Here is a 19,391-nt window from a genome sequence, read left to right as displayed (position 1 = left end):
CTGCTGAATTATATTAGTAATGTGGATTTTCCCAAATGAATTTTAACAAAACCCATTTTCTAATCAAGAACATTTTAAACATTGATTTAAACTAATTTTTAAATGAAGTTCACTTTTTCTGGATTTATGAATGCATTAATGTATACCTGTATTGGTGCATATATGTGTATACATACACATGCTCATGTTAATGTTTCTCTTTAGATTTAAACAGCACCAGCCAACTGAGTCCATCACAAAGAACATGAAAAAGTTACTCTCCTACTGTGAAGATGTCTACCTGCATTACAAGCTGGCATATGAGCACAAGTTTTATGATGTCGTAAATAAGCTTCTCAAGGAACCTCAGACTGGATGTTGTCTGAATGACATGTTGGCAAATTAGACCAAGGCCAAGAAGGAATGACTTATCTGCTAGCAGGTCTTGCCGTAGTAGGCCAAGTCCTATAGTGAAAATAGGTACTTTACAGATACTTACCCGGAACTGCCCTGGTAGGTTAACACAGAACAAAATTTCTGTCATTCATTACATATCACCCATAAGACAGAATCTTCTAATAATGAAGTTTTTATTTAAAGGTAAACTGTTCAAGTTGGGTAGGTACGCATCTGTCAGCATCTAGAAGAAACTACTTCCAAGAGCCAAAGAATGTTTTATAAAGTGGATCTAATGCCCTTCTAAGACCCACAGATCATGTCAAAGAGAAGGTGCAGTACTGATTAAGAATCTGTCTGCTGTTCAAAGGTTTTCATATCTGCGAATAAATTTTATAACTGAAAACTTGTGTTGGAAATTTATGGTTTCCCCACAAGACTGGAATGCCTTCCCACTGCATGCTCTCACCCAGTGACTTAAAGAAGCATGGGCAGTAGTTTTCTTCATACTGTATGCAATTAAGAGAAACAATTCCATTTTACCATAGTTTTAAGTCCTGCCTCAGCTAGTTTTAAGGAAGAGTTCATAAACAAAATTATTTAATAACTATTTATTTCAAGTTTCCCTTGCAGATATTTAAAAACGTTGAGAAAACCATAGGTCTCACCAGATTGCCAAAGGATTCCATGACAAAAAGTTATGAACCTTTGCCTTAGAGGCTAGGCTATTGTGGTCTCTTCCTAGCACATTTTGAAACAGGCCAAGTATGAAATACGTTCTATCCCTGTGACATAAAAAACCTAGAAAAGACACTTTTGTGTTCTACCTCTCGTTTACAAAGACCTAAGAATCTATTACAGCAAAACTCAATATACCACTTTGTTTCAATGGCTATAGAAAAAAATGTGAAAATTAAGCTTCTACTGTAAGTGTTCATAGGCATTTATATACTTAAATCATCCCTGTAAAGCTGCTGAGAGCTTACAATTTAAGGGCTCTGTGAAAGAATACTTCTTTAAAAATACTAGACTAGTATTTAAGCATTTAAATTCTCCAACATGCAGAGTAGGATTAAGTACCCCACAACTTTAGAGTTTCACTATCACATTAATGGCTTGACTCCTTAACAATTTGAGTCCTCATAAAGCAGCAATAAACAGATCTTTGCTGGGTGTCTATAGCTACAGAAGAGAAATCTGTTCCATTCTCTACACTTTCTTCAATCAAAGGTAAACTCATTGAAAAATCAAGTCAGCATCAGAACAGTTAAATGTTTCCTGGGAGCTCACACACAAAATGAAGTCCTCACAATAGTGATTTTATTAAATTAGTTGCTTTATAAAACATTGCAGATGTCATAATTGTTAACATAACAATTTACCAAACTGTAGTAACTGTTGCAGTTTGCTAAGCATGTTTGTAAAGGAAAGGAAATGCCAAAACCCTGTGAAAGTTGTTGCTTCAGCCTAGGAGAACAAAGGAAGTTTTGTTTCTTAGACATTTTAAATCAGTCAAATAAAACAGGTCAAGAATTTCCCCCCTCTTAAGAGCTGCATCAGTAGAAATATTCCGGTAAATATAAACTAGACTTTTTATACACTCGAAATACCACAAATTGGATTTTGTCGAATGCAATAATGGAGACATTACCTCTGCGGCTTCAAGGTTGGTGGTTTTTGGTCATTAAATTTTTTAAAATGTCAAACTAGTAGCCATTTGAGGCACAGTATCCTTACTCTGAAATAAGCAGTCTTCTTTGCAATGTATTTTTAAAATCCTCACGCTCTACCTTAAGACAAAGCAATTTTAATACTAGGTGCACACCCACATGCCCTTGTTGCAAACTGCTTTTGTTGACAAGATATGAAGTAGTTCAAGGAGGTATGGTTAAGGCTGTATTATTGAATGGTGCTGGTAAATACTACACTTCTTTTTTGTCACGTTGCAACTATTGTTTCCAATTTAGTGACTCTGCTGCCCTGGAACCAGATAGCAACAATGACAACATTATTAGGATTTCTTTTACTGTGATTTAGTAGCAACCAAGTTTCCCGATTTTAACCCCTTGGCAACAAGAACCAAGTTCCCCATTGCATTAGCACCTAAGTGTCAAGGGGTTAAGTAACCAGCACAAAGATACTGCACTTTTGATTGTAGCATTTGGCAGAACTGAAAGGAAAGGAAGTTGTGCTACATGTTGAAGGGACTGTGGGCAACAGAAGACAATGGGGAGAAGATGAAATGTCACATGAAGTCTTCAAAGTCTTGCACATATCCTCCATCATAGCCACCATAGTCTGCAAGATCATCTTTCATTGTAGCCTTTAATCCCCCTCCAGGAACCACACCTTTCTTCTTCTTTTTGGCTTTGCTTTGCTGAAGATGAGAGAGAATTCAATTAACTCAGTATTTGTTTTATAAGAATCCACTCTGAGGCAGTTTCTACCCACCTATGCCTCAGGTGTCAGGAGAATCTTACACTGAGACACTGCCCACATAATTACCAAAACAAAAAGCTCTTAGGTACCTCTCTAACTACTCCAGCTCACAGAAGAATGCCAAGTGCCAAACTTCAAATTAGGACAGTCTATGTTGAAACCCCTAAAATATGCACAATTTATGCTAGAATGGAAGCATCTAGTGAGATGGTAGCTAAGTACCATTGATGTTATAAGGAAGCGTTGATGCTCGGAGCTACAGAGCTCTCTTAAAGTAGGACACCATCAGGGTATCTGAACATACTGACAAGGAATTTCTGACCAGGTATAGTGTTAAGCCACACCCGTAAACTACTGTGGGTGAGATTTCATACCACGATAAATTGAGAGAGACATCTTTTCAATTTAGGGCTTCTTTTTTGAAGTGGATTAGATCTGACTTGGTGGCTTTTTTAAAAAAATTATTAAGCTTGTAAGAATTCAACTGCTATAGTTCATAGAAGAAAACAGTTATCTATTGTCTTTACCTTTTCTTGTTTCTGTTTTTCACTGCATAGCACTGTCAAAGAATTGGTAATCTTTTTCAAGTCGTCAATTTCCACTTAAAATAGAAAGAAAGAAACTAGTTTGTAAAGCATTTGAGGAAATGGTAAAAGGTTTGAGCAAGAAACATCAAGATATGCAGAATGAAACATACATTTTTGGATATGGCCAATTTGAGAATTTGCTTTCCTTGGTTTAGAAGAATTTTCTTTTACTGTTTTTCAAGGGAGAAAAAAAAAGCTTAATTATCAAGATCAAACAGGACACAATGGCATATATGTGACCCAGAAACCAGTGTCTCAGTCTGATGTCTTCTGGGCTTTTCAGAAGCGTTTGAGAAAGACTTGTATCTAAAAGTGTGTTTCTAAAACACTGACTCTTATCACCCTTTCTTCTCAAAAGTCAACACAAGAGGCACAATTATATTTTAAAAAAAAATGTTTTACTAGCTACTCTGACACCAAGATTTCTTTTCAGGAAGCCACTGTAAAACACGATTAACAAGCTGGCCTCAGCAACAACATGCCACAAGCATAGCCACCTGTTGCTCCTGGCTGTGTTTGTACAAGATTCCTAAAATAAACCCTAACAAGTTAGTTTTAAGTCATCAAAATTACTTCTATATTCTCATGGCACTGCTTTTGATTAAAACCATTTTAAAGAGCCCAAAATGTTACTTACATGAAATACACACATCTCGAACTAATGCTTCCAAGAAACTGGCATAATATAGAGATTTTTCATACTGTGTAATTTTATCTTTTAGTAACTTGCCAAACTCTGTGAAGTCATCTCTTGAAGAGGGGTTCATGGCATCTATACCACAGATTGTGTTATTAACACCTGTGAGAGAAAATAGTGAAGATACTAGTTGAAGAACTGTCAGAAAAAGCTTATGTGTTGCACAAATCTCAAATTAGAGGAAAGGTTTCTTCACATTGACTATGAGTACATGCAGCCCAAGGTAAAAAGGAGTTAATAAAAACAGTAAAGTGAAGAATAGTTTTCAAAAAAAAAAAATAAAAGGTCTTTGCCTGTTCTCTAAAAACAGAAACCTAACTCTAAAGGCTAAACAGGTTAAAAATAGAAGATTGGGGGAGGGGGGAGAGAAAGAGAATGTCATGGTTTTAAATTTAAAATTAAGAATGTATGAAATGACACAATTTATAATTTGTAATTATGACTGTAAGCTACAATTTACAAAGCCTTCACAAAAGTAGTGAAATTGTTAAGTGAAATAACAATGATAAAACCACTTCTGACTGCTGTACTAAATACTTCTTTCCCATTATGCCTACCTTGCCTCCCTAAAACATTATATATTTAGTGTGGGATTTTTTTTGCCTTTTACCTGTACATTTACCCTCAAAAAAACCGTATCAGCAATTAATACTTCTCAAACTTCTGTGTAAAATAATGCTGTACTCCTATAATTAGATGGTGATTTAAAGCTACCAGCCTACACCATGGTTACAGCATTAGTATCAGATGGGACCTTACACTCCTGAAGTGTTCTGAACATAATTAAAATGTAATTGGGAAATCTCTAATAAAATAAAAATAGAATCAAACATAGATAATGCTAATGTGTAGTTTTCTAAGTCAATATTCAACCCACAGGGAGCTTTGTGTATGATTTAGTGGCCATTTCTATTTTGAATTTGACACCACTGGGTTGACAAGAACATCCATAATAATTCATTTGGAACTGTTAGATTTCACAATTATCTAAAGCATTTTCCATGGGAAAGAAAGTATCAGCTCCCTTTGCATCATTCATGTTGTTGTAGCATTCAAGAGTTGTTGGAAGGGAACACTTAGAGGTCATTTATTCCATCCCCCCTCACTTTATAAATGAAAAAAACTGAGGCCATGAGAAAGGTAAAGTCACATGAATGCCATGGTCATAGAACTTATCAAAACCTGGATTTGACCTCAATTTTTCTGACTCAAAATCCAGTGCTAGCCTTCAACTAACAAATGTGAAGAACAGGGGGAGACTAATAAGGATGCTAACAATGTACCTAAAAAAGACACCTCATCCCACATTCAAAGATGTGGAATTTTAAATTAATTCAGCTAGTCAATTCAGCAACCATTTATTATTAATTACTGTACAGAGAGACAAAGATGAACAAAAATTCTATTTTCAAGACTCTTACAGTATAAGACATAAATCTAAAGTACTATAAAACAAATTGAATGTGATAAGAAGAGGTTTGGAGAGGAACACTCAATTTCCCCTGGTGTTATCAAGAAAGGTTTCATGAAGTAAGTGGCCCCCTCAACTAAAGTCTTAAGAGATGAAAGTTCGAACTAAGACTGGTGGCAAAATAAGTGGAAAGTACTATATAAATGAGAAACACAGCAAAAGAATATGGCAACTGATTAGATATGGAAGGTGAAAGAGGAAAGACCAAAGAATGGTTTCCTTTATCTTGCTTGGGCCATGGTGACTAGTGGAACCATCAGCAGAAACTAGAGAGTTAGGAGGAAGAGCAGCTTTCAAAAGGTAAATGACTTTAGTTCTGGAATGTTAAGTTAGAAGAGATATTACATTCTCACAGAACCAACTGAGATTGCTTAAATCAAGCGTGCAGGTGGTGAAAACTCGCCCACTAATCTTTGTAAAAAATGAGGGCAATAGCTCATTTTATAGCTGTTAGTCTCGTTCTACCTATACCTCAATTTTCCTTATAGTTTCTGGTACAGCCAAGGAATATGGGGAGCAGTCCTTCTACTACAAGGCTCCTGAATCATGGATACAGCCACATCTATGTCATTTCTTCCCCTACCAAAAGTATAGTGGCAAAAGGAGGAAACAGAATTGGTAGCAGGGAGGGACAGAGAGGGAAATCCCCGGAACTAATGGACACTCATGTATCTTCTTTCCCAGCAAAGACAACAGAACAGACAAGACTACTGTCAGCTTAATATTTAAGACTTTAAAGCAATATACCTTCCATTTCATACACCTGCAACTTTTAAACAACTGCACACAAATGGGATCAAAGTGCACAAATTATTGTTATTTCAATCCAATGATCCTTTTTACTTAACACTCATTTGGTGCCCAAAGCACAGTTAATTTGAAACTAGATTATTCATTTAAAATACTAAATCTAAGGAGATATCAAAATAGGCCAAAACTATTCATCTAAAGTACTAAATCTAAGAGATATCAAAGTAGGCCAAAACTTTGGCTAATATTTAAATAAACTAGACTCAGATCTTCAGAGAAAGGAATGCTTCCCAATAACATTGTGTAAACGCTAGTGTTTTCATACAGATCTGGTCTGATAACACACAGCTGAGTGCCACCAGCTTACCAAAGGTTTCTTTTGCTAATTCAAGGTCTGCCTCTTCCTGTAATTTCTTTAGCCGTAGTTTATCTGCTAATTGTTCTTCTGGTGTAAGCTCTTTAGATTCTTCAGGCTCTTCCAACTATAATGCAGACAGGTATGAAAATAATATTAAAGGGAAGAGTTCGTTCATGTCTTTCACAGATATATCTATGCATCTGTGTTTACAACACTTCAATTCAGAAAAATTCCCTAGAAGTACAACTGCAACATTCTGTTGCTAATGGAAAAAACAAGCAAATTAGAAAACCTGAATATTTAATAATTCAGTGATGTCCCTAATTTTGGTACCAAGTGGGCCTTTATACTGTTTGGCTGAGTAGAATGTAAAAGGTATCCATGCAGACACAGATCTCTAATAGAATATGCTATATATATATATATATGTAGTATCCAGAAAGAAAGAGGGAAAATCTTTCTGCCACCTTTTAGGGCTTCTGAGGTATTTTTTTGTAATCACCCATAACAAACTTAGTAAAATCAGATGAAAATTCCTTTGGCATGTACTGTGATGGAGACAACAAATAAAATGCCAAAATATCAAAATGATCAGAGAAGGGCCAAGGTAGCAGGAATGCTTTACGTTACCCTGAATTACATGATTCTACTCCCTAGGATGTTATAATTTTGTTCATAATTATATTTACAGAGATAAATTGTCCAAAATCATTTCTGAAATATTTCTAACGCTATCTCCAATGACCAAAGAATAAAGCTATATCAATGTATATATAATCACAGAAATGGGTGCCTTTCACATTCCACTCAGTAAGCACAATGCAGATAATGAACAATAAATGCTAGAACTGCAGACAATGGCAGAGACCATTGAATAGTTAGTCATGACTGTTCCAGAAGGTCTGTGAAAATGTTTAATTCTGTGTTTTTCCAGAAGCGAAAACTAAGTTCAAGCAAATCTACTTCCTAAAGGATCAATCTTAATCGAAGGGTTCTGTTTGTTTTCCATAGACTTTTCCACTGGACATTATTTGAACTGATGAGATTAAAGTTTTTGCTTTAGAATATCAGTTCTTACCCTTTTCTTAATTTCTTCTTGTCTTTTCTTCTGTTGCCGTTCTTTCTCTTTGATTTTTTCTGCTATTTTCTTCTTTTCTGAAACTTTCGTTTCTAAAAACAACACAGAACTTTTACAATCAAATAATTCTTTTGTTTTATAAATGTACACCACAGCATCATAATACTATAGCTTTTAATCTTATGAAATAAAAATAGAACCCACATTGGGCACTATACAAGATCAAGAGCCTAAAACCAAAACCCTCTCCAAGTGTGTAAGGATCACTGTGCTGAATGGGAACATGGAAAAACTTATTTTCCTGAAAGGATCAAATATCAAGCATTTTGGGAGGAAATGAGATTGTGAGCAAGAGAGTATACTGAGGAAGTGGACGGGGGACCAAGAGATGGCTGGTTTCTAAATTTTTAAGGTTTTCAATTGGGTGCTTTTACTACAAGCCAGTAAACACTCTGGAAGGTCACCAAGACACCTCACCAAGAATGGAAGGGAGCCCCAATGGCTCACCTGGTTTTACCTCTGTCTCCTCTTTTTTTTCTTCATCATCATCATCCCAGTTTTCCTAAAGAGAAAAGCCTGCATTAGCTGAATTGTTAAGCTGACAAGACAATCAAGCCAAAGTTAACAATCTGTCTCTTGAATTGATTCACAATAGGTTATAAATCTTAAGAATTTGGACAACCTGCCTATCTCTAAGTATTCTAAAGATCAATTATAAACCTTCCCATTTAAAGAAAATAATATTTGACATTTATATGACAGAACAGGTCAAATTCCATTATGCAAACCACACACACCAACACACACACCTCTCCCTAAAGAAAAAGTTATTTCCAAATCCTAGACAATAACCATGTATTCAAAATATTTTGTTTTGTAGTCCTGCTTAGCTAAACTCAGAGAAATATCAGGTAGGTCGGTTGATGGTAACATTTTTGGCTACAGCAATTCTCAAGGTGAGACATTTTATATAATACAATTTGATTAAAAAATAGACCATGCTTTGCAAGCCACTGTAATTATTTAACCTATTTAAAAATGAGTAAAGTTGAGCATGTGGCAATACTTAAGGTCACAATTATAAGGCCCAAAGCAATTCTTTATTAAAAAACACTCCTAAACCTGGATAGGATGTTGGAAGGGTTCCTTGAATTTGTAACTTCCAGTCCCAGGATAGTCACTAAGCAATCCTGGAACTAAAAATAGCACTGTTATCTGACAGAATTAAAAAAAAAAAAACCAACCTGCTACAGAGAGCTTGGAGAGCAAAGCTGTAACTACTAGTGAAAGATTAGTGTATGTATTACCTATCTCCTTGTTTCCCAGCTGGACTCTTCTGATTCCTCCAACTTGCCCCCAACAATCTCATCATTGAGAAGTATCATCATCCAAGAAGAATCTACTCAGCCTTAGCATTCACACCTCATCATACCCTCTGATTGAGGAATGGAGCCATGTACTCATAAACCTCCATTTAAGAGGAGGCCCAACATAGACAGGGCAGGTAGGCAGCAGAGTATAAGAACACCTAGAGAACCAGGCCTGAAGTTGTTGTTCAGTCATTTTTCAGTTGTATCTGACCCCTGTGTGATCTCATTTGGAATTTTCTTGGCAGTGATACTGGGGTGGTGTGCCACTTCCTTCTCCAGATCATTTTACAGATGAGGAACTGAGGCAAACAGGCTTAAGTGACTTGCTCAGGGTCAACTAGTAAGTGTCTGAGGCCAGATTTGAATTCAGGAAGGTTGAGTCTTCCTGACTCCAGAACAGGACTAAAACAACTGAACAATAACACAGATATCTCTTTATCTCCCACCTGGCTACTCTTCTTTTTGAATTTCTTTGACCATACTCCCACCATACTCCTGGAAATCTTATCACTGGGAATCGTCGTTATTCTGGAAGAATGAGATCAGTCTTGGTATTCAGACATCATCAGTACTCTGCCCTGAGCCAAGAACTCCAAAACTCCTATTTCTCACCCCGTGTCTCAGCTGGCTACACTCCCTTTGGACTTCTTTGATTTCTTTATGATGCTGCTATTCTTTATCCTCACTTTTCTGCTCTCTTTTCTCTTCCCTCATTAGACTGTATGCTTCTTGAGGACAGAGTTTCTTTTTTGCATTTATATCCTCAGCTGCTTTAATAAATGTTTACTGACTAACTAGGAAGTAGGGAGGCAAGTCTGTAAATGGCCAACTTTCAAGTTGAGTAAACAGTGATAAATCTAATAAAGGTGAAGGACAAGGAATGAGAGGTGTAATTAGTTAATTACTGGTAAAGGCTTAACCAAGTAATATGCTGCAACAATGACATCAAGCTTCTCATTTTATAAGGCAACTAAAAAATCTAAATGCATTCTAAGAAAACAAGCCAAACAAGAGGGACTACCTTTTCAATCCTCACTAAAACCTATAGTTAGATGATCAAATAGTTGGATTATGAGTGGATGCCATTCAGTTGTGGTATGCTCAGTTTAGTACTCTTACACCTTGTAACAAAAAAAGTCAGTCTTAACAGGTTCCAGGCAAACTAGCTGGTCATTATTTGAACTATTCATAACATTCAACCTTTACATTACCCTGACCTCTTTGGTAAACTCAAGTCCTCAAGGGCCCACATCAGTACCATGAGTACAAAAAACAACTTAGCTATGCAAATCACACTATGGATTTAGGCAATATCAGTATAAAGAAACTGCATTTACCTGAAAGGGCTGTTAATATATAACTGCGTTACACATCCACCCAAAATGGAAGTTCTATACAACACTTTCAACAACCTGAATTCTGAATAGCCACTAAACCCTACAAAGTTCCTCTTGAAGGATCACTGCAAACAGGCCTATGATGTCTGTTTTGAGGGTTAACTGGGGGCCCCTGGCTTCACTATGAGCTCTCTAGCATCTAGACAAAGGTTGAGGTAAAAGTAAAGGGCTCTAGTTTCAACTCCTCTGGCCCCTACAGTGTTTTTAGGCTTATAGGCAGGAAGGGGCTCACCTGAAAGTTCGTAACATAGAGCTCATGCATAGGAAATTCTACATCACAGCTGTGCCTAACTCACAATCACATCTCTGCTCCCTTTATTTAAATGTTAATCCAGCAGTCTCTATTTTCCACTAATTTAAAAGATTAGTTCAATTTCTGTTGGCATCATGGCACCAATGTGGAAGTACTTACTGAACAACACAGAGAGTACCCTCCTTCAGGTACCTTGTAAATCGGTCCTTCAATGTCCTTACAATTGTTACTGCCTCTAGCATGGATCTTTATATTTACTGGTCGAATCAGGTTACTTTTCCCATCTTTGTTCTCCATTTTCATCTCCTCTATAAGCATATGGCATAGTGCTGTCATTATGGTCCTCTTCAAGAATGAAGAACAACTGCCCAGCCTCTCTCTTTAAGCACCTGATGCACTATAATTTTAGGGGCCTAGTGAGTGTTACACTATCCTTGATGTCAGAAAAGTTTAGAGAAATGGTTTTTGCAGATCTTTTCCATGTTCTTCTGTTTGTAGTCATCCTCCCATGCTTATCCTTAAAGTTCATGGGATGTCTTTGCTTAGGTGGATATACTGCCACACAGTTATTAAGATGGTTTTACTCTCCATGCTTCTGTTTTGAGAAATGATAATGCTATAACTGATCATCATAAGATCTTGCAGATGAGTTTATATTCTAATCCAACTTGCTTTTGAAAATCATCACTTTCTGATTAGCAAATATAAGGTGTTTGCTCACTAAAGAACTTCCCTGACTTTTGTTCTCCTTGTAGTAAATAACACTACCTTTTGTTGCTGTTTTTTATAAATGCTGATCTCAGGGGTCTGACCAGTCAATGGTTTTGTTGTAAAGACCACATCAAAAATAAATCTTTTCTGGTCTGTTAAAAAAGTAGTCTCTTCCATCCATAACACTGTCATTCAAGACTCCTTTGAAAGGCCTTTTATCAACAGAAATAACCCTGTTTAATGATCCTCTAGGCATAAAACAGAGAAATGTATGCTTACTAAATGTGGTTTGCCACTGGGATGGAGGAGATCCAGTGAAGGAAGGATTCTCTGTTGATATCGTCCTCCAGATACTTCTATTTGAGGATGAGATTATAATGATCATGTCAAGCCCTAGAATACTCCAAAACTTCCTGAAAGAGATTAGCAAAGTATTTGCCCTGTCCAACACAAGACCAAATGGACAACGTATGTCTACTGCCCAGGTTTCAACATGCACCTGAAGAGATGCTTTAAAAAACTTGGGCTGGAGTCTTTAAGGAAATTGCAAAGTTCCTTTACTGACATCAAGCTTCCCATGAAAGCAAAGGCTCATACTAACACTTTTATCAGTGGCACTGCTATGTAAGGAACACACGGAACATCACACCTCTGAAGAAGTGAAGAACATCATACAGAAGGTACTGAAGAGGCCCATAGTGAGTGTAAGCAAGCCAGAAATATAACTAATAAGAACTCCAAAGAAAAGTAGTAAAGGATATCATAGAGCAAATGTATGAAAGGAAGAGAAAATAATAGTCATGTGACAAGAGCAAAGAATGATAGGTAAACAGTCAGTGGTCCAACCTGTGTAATACTGGAAGTGAGGAAGGCTTTCAACATACTGAGTGGCTCCTATGGCAAACTTTTGATAGAAAAAAAGACAACAGTCAAAAGGGATGGGCAAGTATGGATGGGTTGGTTACAATCTGTATTGCTGAAGCAAACTCCCAAATGGATGAGATCACAGATCTATTTGTGTATTTGAATTTTATATGAGTGTGAGACTACAAGGCCAGTTAGGCTGTACTGTGCACGGAGTGTACTCTGTGAGTGCAAGATGGACAGTAATGTATACAGAGTCTAGAAAGGGAGATTGAGGTCAGGTTGTCTAATGCTTTAAATGCCTGTAATTTATATTCTTTCATAGATGTAAGAGGGAGTCAATGGAGTTTCTAGGGTAGGAAGGAAGAAGAAAGTGTGAGAAGTCAGATGTGCACTTTGGCAGGTATGTAGAGAATTGACTGGTGTGGAGACTCTGGAATCAGGGAGACCAATTAGGAAGCCACTGAAATAGTTCAGTGGTAGGGGAGTGGCTGTTTAATTGGAAAAAAAGAGACAGTGGTCAGATGTTGTGCAGAAAGAAAAAACAAAATTTGGAAACTAAATAGCTATATGGAATGAGTGAAAGTGAGGAGTAGAAGACTGCCAACTTGGACAACCAGAAGGATGGCAGCGTCCCGGAAACTGGAGAGTTCCCACAGGAAAGGGCTTTGGGGAAAGATAACACAATGAGATCCATGATACAGACTGAAACCCATCCATGACTGCTCATCCTGTGCAATTCACTGTGTTCCACTCAAAAAGTGTTGGGGGGGGGGGGGAAGAAAGAGCTCGATTCTTTACTCACCAGTCCCACTGCTAGAGAGCACAAAGCTCAGAGGATGTATAAAGTAGCTTCAACATGATAAAAGGGAATAGATAAAAAGGGTGGGAGGGGGAGAGAGGGAATTTTCCCAATCAACCTAGGCTACTATGGCTGTGGGTACCTGGTGATGATGATAAAAAAGGCAAGTTGGCCCTCTAATTCTGAACATAACAAAAGATCAATCACTCTTCCCATCTTAGGAAGTCAGCAGGTACCCGAAAGGATTTTTAAAAATTGAAACACATGTAAGCAGATAAACAAATATTCTTTCTTGCTCCTACTTGGATAACGGTCAATTTCTTTATTGGTTGCCCTCTTTTCCCTTGGGTCCTAAGGTGAACCCAAACCTCTGAGAAGCACAAAAAACCTTTTCCAGGATACTGTAGGTGTCCCAGAAGGGACAAGCCCAGACAACACCAAGCAGCTCCATTCCCCACCCCACCAACTTAAAAAAAAATTGTATTTCAATGAACAAGTATTTATTTTCTCTCCCTCCCATCACAGCCCTCCAACTGAAAAAATACAAAACTCCCGTAACAAATATGCATAGTAAAGCAATACAAATTCCCACGTTGTCCATATCCAAAAATCTAAGTCTCACTCTGCCCCTTGAATTCATCATCTCTCTCAGAAGGTGTAGTATGCTTCCCTATGTCCTCTAAAATCATGGTTGGTCACTGAATTCATCAGGGATCTTAAGTCCACCAAAGTTCTTCCTTTTTTGCAATACCATACTATGTACATTGTTCTCCTGGTTTTGCTCAGTTCACTCTGCATCAGAATTCATTCAAGTCTCCCCAGGTTTCTCTGAAATCATCCCCCTTTAAATTTTTTACTGCACAACAGTATTCCCTTACATTTCTATATCATGATCTGTTCAGTCATTCCTCAACTGATGGGCACCCTTTCAGTTTTCAGTTCTGTCACATCAACTATTTTTTGTATATATGGGCCCTTTTCCTTTCTGCGATCTCTTTGAGGGTGCAAGCCCAGAAGACATATCACTGGGTCAAAGGATATGCAGTTTAGTTACTTTACCAGTCCAGTTCCAAATTAGCATCTTCATTTCAAAACAAATTTCTGATTCTTTCCCTATTGTAAACTTATATTCTCAGGATTAATTATAACTATGCTGAACCCAAGGTGGTAAAGGGGCATTTTCCTTAATAAATTCTACTCTTGTTTATTTTAACAAATACATATGAAACTTCTCCCACATGTAAAATGCTTATTAAGACTCTAGGACTCCATAGTGGCACAATGGTTAATGCCTATATTTCTTACATTGGCTAAGTGGTATCAAAAATCAAGTCTATGAACCTTAAACACGTGAATTGTTTGTGTAAGCCAGAACTGAAAATGTGATAGGTAAATACTGGTTCACAAAAATTTAATTTGGAATTGGCTAGAAGTGTACACTGAAATTATCTGCCTCTTGGCAGAATGCCCACCTCCCTAAGTATTTCCAGGTAATCACATATTTCTCTGAAATATATCCCCCTTTCTTTAGAAGACTGTTTTAGAACCTTGAAGATTTTCTAATTCCGATGACTTTAAGATTACAGATTAACTGAAGTAAAGTTCTTGATCCACAAAACCAAGGAAAAGAATTCAAGATGGAGAAGCAGAATCTCTTATCAGTTCTTCAGATCACTTTAAATCTTGTTAAGGAAAAGCAGCACAGTGCTTGATATGTTCTATGAACTCTGGATAAGTTTCCCTAAATTAATCATGGGAAAACAAATTTCTTGGGGAAAAAAACCTACTATTCAACAGGCAATGGATTTGCTGATCTAAGAAGATGGAATAAAGCAAATGTCCTATCATACTCACTGTATCAGCCAGCCCATCCATCCAGCTAGTCGCAGAAATGTTGATATTTCAATGACATATGATAACCTAAGAATTCCACCTGCACGGAATATAGTCCTTTCTTCCTAGCCAGTAAAGCCCAAAGCAGGCATCAATGCACCAAAAATTTAGCATAAATGTTTGTTTTTACTTATAAAGGAACACAAGCTTTCCCTTCGTGAGACAGAATTCCATATAAGTTTCAAACAAGCAGTTTGCTGCAGAACAAGTTTTAGAAAAGACAAGACTATCTAATATAATTTAATGTCCACTGTGAAAGCTGAGAGTATAGTACTAACTACAAATCCCCTAGCTGCCTTTCTCAGGATGTTAAAAACTGACATTTAAAACCCCACCTAAATCTATATGGTTAGGCCATAGTTCATGGAGAAATGGTTCCAGTTTCTCTATTCCACCAAGTTAGTATCCATACATTGGTCAAAAACGAACATTATACCTCAGAAACTTTTGTGCCAGCAGGACCAATTAGCTGACAATCTTCAACTCTAGTCTGGTATTATCGATAACCCTTATATTTTTCAGCACATAAATCATTTTCTGAATAAGCAAGAGTTCAAATCAAATGACAACCTATAATACATTTCAGTTAGAACAAAATCTGCACTCAATAAGGACTACAATCAGATCAATATTGTATCCTCCAAAGTCCTAGATGCTCTAAATGAGAACTTGACAAATTCTGTGAGTTAGGCTGTCAAAAGCATTTAGAATTTTGGGTCAATCACAATCAACCAAACTACAAAATCTCCAAACTCCCCTCATGAACATTTATATTTTACTATCATAGTCAAAAATGGTGCATACTACTGGATAATTCGGCTCACAGAGCAGTAGAGAGCAAGATGAAGGCTCTTTGGGATTCTCACTCACTACCACACCATAAACTTCTTAGGTCTAACTCCCTGTACACATTTGGGGGAGAACTAGGTAGGGAAGAGAATTAAAGTCCCAAGAATTAAGATGTGATAACTTCCTCCTTTAATTGTTTTCAGAGGAGCCATTAAGACCCTTACATAATGCCCAAAACTCTAACTTGAGACTTAAGCTCTAAAGGCCAATGGCAATATGTTGCCTCTACACCCCTCCCCCCTTCTTGTTCTTTGAAAGATGACAAATTCATCTGGCTCCTACATTTCTGGAATACTTCCAAAATCAAAGCAAATGTGCTAAGTCCTGCTTTGGAGAACTAAAGTACATTACATTAACTAGAAACAAATAATTGCTGACTAAATGAAACAAGGGTTCTATATGGGTTTACAACTCTACCCAATCTAGGCCTTTTATTTTCATGCTGAAATTGAATTAAAATTAATGAAGAGACAACTAATCCAAAGTACTCCATGGAAGACATTCAAGGAATCTTGGTAATGCAGTATTACTTGTTTTAAGAATAAGTATACTTGTTTTAAGAATACACACCACAATATAAAAACATTTCTATAAAGGTTAACAAAATCCAAATGCCATTTCAACATTGCATCAAGGACCTATGATTTCTTCAGCATGTTTGGGAACTCCCTCCACCAAAGCATTTGTCTATAATTTATAGTCTTAGGAGGATGACTTGCCCATGATCAGGAGAGCTTTGAACCCTGTAACTAGAAAGTCCAATATTCTTCTATTACTGCCTTTCAATTGAAAGTCATATGGGTTATAAAATACATCCTACATCAACTTGTCAGTTTAAAAAACTTTTTTTACTTAAGTGGGATTGATAACTTATTTTAATTAATAAAGTGAGAAAAAAACAGAAGCTAGTTCAAGTACACAGTATGATTTTGTTTACTTTCAGTTCTCTTCTCATCATTCTTAAAATCCTTTTAACTTTTTCTCTAATTCTTCCTTTTGCTAACGTTGCCTCACTTCCACTGCTAAAATTCTTTCTAAACTGCAACATATATTTCACAGAGTTAAAGAATAGTAAAACACACACACACACATTTTACAGTATCTTAAAGTGTGCTTGGCCACTTAAGGAGGAGGGGTGCAGCAGACTCAAACATTCAGAAGGAAAGAAAAGCCGGAGAGTTTTCTCTTAACTGCACATTACTATTATTATGTTTCGATTTTCAAGGTCTGATCCAGGGATGAGAGAGAAACTTTCAACTTCATACATATACGTCTGCTGAAACATTTCAAGAATTCCACTACTTCATTAAGCTTTAAACAAACCCTGCCTCACTGGACATAAGACTTAAGGGCTACTAAATAAAATACTTGGGACAGTTTCCTAAAACCACATGACTAGTCCCATGATTAAAATGGCACACTTTTCAGAAATATACAGTAAAGGTTGGATCAATTCTGGTGGGAAGAGATGAAATAAACTCTATTTGGGTTTTTTTTGGTGTTTTTCAGTGTACTGATAAATAAGACCTCCTGCCAACTCTCCTTTCTCCTGTTGCCTGTGTCAATTACTCAGGGTATATATTACTTCCAGCTGTTTGTATATTTCAATACTCAATTCCTTTACTAAAGGAGAAGCTGGATCGCTTCATTTTTATGTTTCTAAATAGCTCCGGTAAAAGGTTTGAATAAGGAAGGGACGGAAGCTAATCAAAATGTCTTCACATATGTAAATTCATCGATCCTATCAGCTGCTCTTTAGAAGCTGCTGCCAATCACATACACCAAACAAGACTGGAAACTTCGGGTACCCTGAAGTAGGTTACTACTGATCGAGACTGTGGAGAAAAAGGCTGGGTGTAGACTCTTCCCCAGGATTCCCAGATGGAACATGCCCTGGATCTCAACCTTCGAACCAACCCCCTTTCCGGAAAGCCCCCGGGAAGCAGACCTGCGGGCCGGGCTGACCGGATAGTCGGTCACCTCCGCTAGCTACTTGGCAGGCGTCGGACCCGACCAGGCCTGGTATGAAAAGCACTCAGTGAAACAGGGTCGGGCCGCCGCCGTCCCGGACCAGAGGGCTGATCAGGGCAGGCCGCGGCCGCGTGTCTCTGGCCCGGGTGTCCGGGGGTGGCAGGGGGAAGGACGAACGGGACGCAGCGTCCCGGGCCGGAGTGGGGGGCCTGGGAAGGCAAGGGCGCCACTACCCGGAAACGACGGCCCGCCCTGGCCGCAGGCCTGAATAGGAACCCCGCCGCCCAAAGTGACTGGGCTTCCCCGCGCCCCCGGCCGCCATCGCACACCTCCCCCCTCCCCCCGCTCCCTCCGCCGGTCCCGGCCCGGCCTTGCGCCCACCTTGACGTCGTCATCCTCATCCTCGCCCTCCCAGCGGTCCCCGCCGGCCGCACCCCCCGCCTTCCGCACCGGCTCCTCCACCGAGAACGTGTCCGCGTCTACGGAAGAGAGGTTGAGAGAGAGCCACGTTAGGCACTGGTCGCGTATGGGCAAAAGACACAGTCATCCCTCCCCCCACTCCACTCCTTCCCCAGCACATCCCCTTACCCCAGGAGTCCGAGTCCCCCGCCGCCGCCGCCATCTCGGGCCGGGTGTGTGTGAGTGCGAGAGGGAGAGAAGGGGGAAGGAGAGCGCAAGAGCCTTAGGAGGGCGGTGAGTCACCGAATAGCTTCTCGCTGACCAACGCGGGGCACGCCGGGACGGCGGCGGAGCGTCAGGCCCGGGCCCCAAACCCCGCCCCTTACAAGACGCGGGAGTTAAGCGCGCCGAGCGGACTGAGCTCCGCCTCCCTCCAGACGGGAGAGGGCGGGACCAGGCTTTACGGAAGAAGAAGGCGGAGGAGGCAGGGCTTCAGGTGGGCCAGGTGGACGAACTGACTGACGGATGGGCTACTGGGAGAGAGGCCAGGGAGGAGGAGGGGCAAAGACGCTACCCTTATGCTTACACACACACACACACACACGCACACACGCACACACGCGCGCGCTCTACGTCATTGAGAACGTCCCTTTCTCAGTTGCTCGCACAAATCCAACCTTGAGGAAAGCCTCTTGCACACAGGGAAAGACGCTTACACCACAAGCCCACAAGCACCCTCTACAGGAGAAGCACCGCTTTCCCACACCCCCCTGGTCTCTCACATACATCCACACACACACACAGCCTTGTCAAGGAGAAAATACACCCTCCCCCCATACACACTGTCACGTCCCTTGCACACGCGCCCTCTTCATAAGAAACACCCCTTTTTCTACACACGCGCTGCCTTGTCTGGAGAAAGCACCTCAGTCCCCACCCCAACCCCTTCTACACACACGTACACACGAAGAGCCACGTCCAGGAGGACCGACGGACATCCCTTTCACACACAACCCCATCATGGGGAATTTTGTCGCACCACACTTTCAATGAATGTTCATGCCCCACAAGCCCCTTTCTACTCCTGTCCTCCCTCCCACTCGCGATTGGTGTGTGACAAGCGTGTG

At 39.2% G+C, this 19,391-nt stretch overlaps 2 protein-coding genes across 2 annotated transcripts in view; one reads left to right on the top strand and one right to left on the bottom strand.

Moving 5' to 3' along the window:
- The window catches only part of SPG11 (SPG11 vesicle trafficking associated, spatacsin), a 91,615-nt gene extending 90,834 nt beyond the window's left edge, over window positions 1-781 (top strand). Inside the window, exon 40 of the mRNA XM_069105930.1 lies at window positions 205-781. Within this exon, the coding sequence (XP_068962031.1) occupies window positions 205-385 (181 nt within the window). The 3' untranslated portion in view covers window positions 386-781. The remainder of the gene's footprint in view (window positions 1-204) is intronic.
- An 892-nt stretch (window positions 782-1,673) lies between these two features.
- EIF3J (eukaryotic translation initiation factor 3 subunit J) lies at window positions 1,674-18,649 on the bottom strand. The gene is made up of 8 exons (XM_069105932.1): window positions 18,454-18,649; window positions 18,247-18,344; window positions 8,263-8,317; window positions 7,756-7,847; window positions 6,687-6,801; window positions 4,039-4,200; window positions 3,342-3,415; window positions 1,674-2,752 (listed from the first exon to the last, which is right to left on the bottom strand). Exons 1-8 carry the CDS (start codon window positions 18,485-18,487, stop codon window positions 2,621-2,623), a joined length of 762 nt encoding a protein of 253 aa, XP_068962033.1. The 5' UTR covers window positions 18,488-18,649; the 3' UTR covers window positions 1,674-2,620.
- Window positions 18,650-19,391: the final 742 nt, after the last annotated feature.

This window comes from Petaurus breviceps, unplaced genomic scaffold (genome assembly GCF_028583685.1).
Source record: "Petaurus breviceps papuanus isolate PSGF00001 unplaced genomic scaffold, PetGlider_PUasm1.0 77, whole genome shotgun sequence".
NCBI classification, from domain to species: domain Eukaryota; kingdom Metazoa; phylum Chordata; class Mammalia; order Diprotodontia; family Petauridae; genus Petaurus; species Petaurus breviceps.
Note: the sequence above shows the minus strand (reverse complement) of the source record. Positions and strands in the feature narration are given on the sequence as shown.

Excerpts from the sequence above, each read along its gene's own strand:
- EIF3J (XM_069105932.1), bottom strand. The coding sequence starts at position 18,487 with ATGGCGGCGGCGGCGGGGGACTCGGACTCCTGGG. Across the intron at positions 18,345-18,453 it reads GGGGGACTCGGACTCCTGGG|ACGCGGACACGTTCTCGGTG; the intron begins GTAAGGGGATGT and ends TCTCTTCCGTAG. Across the intron at positions 4,201-6,686 it reads ATTAGCAAAAGAAACCTTTG|GTGTTAATAACACAATCTGT; the intron begins GTAAGCTGGTGG and ends TTTCTCTCACAG.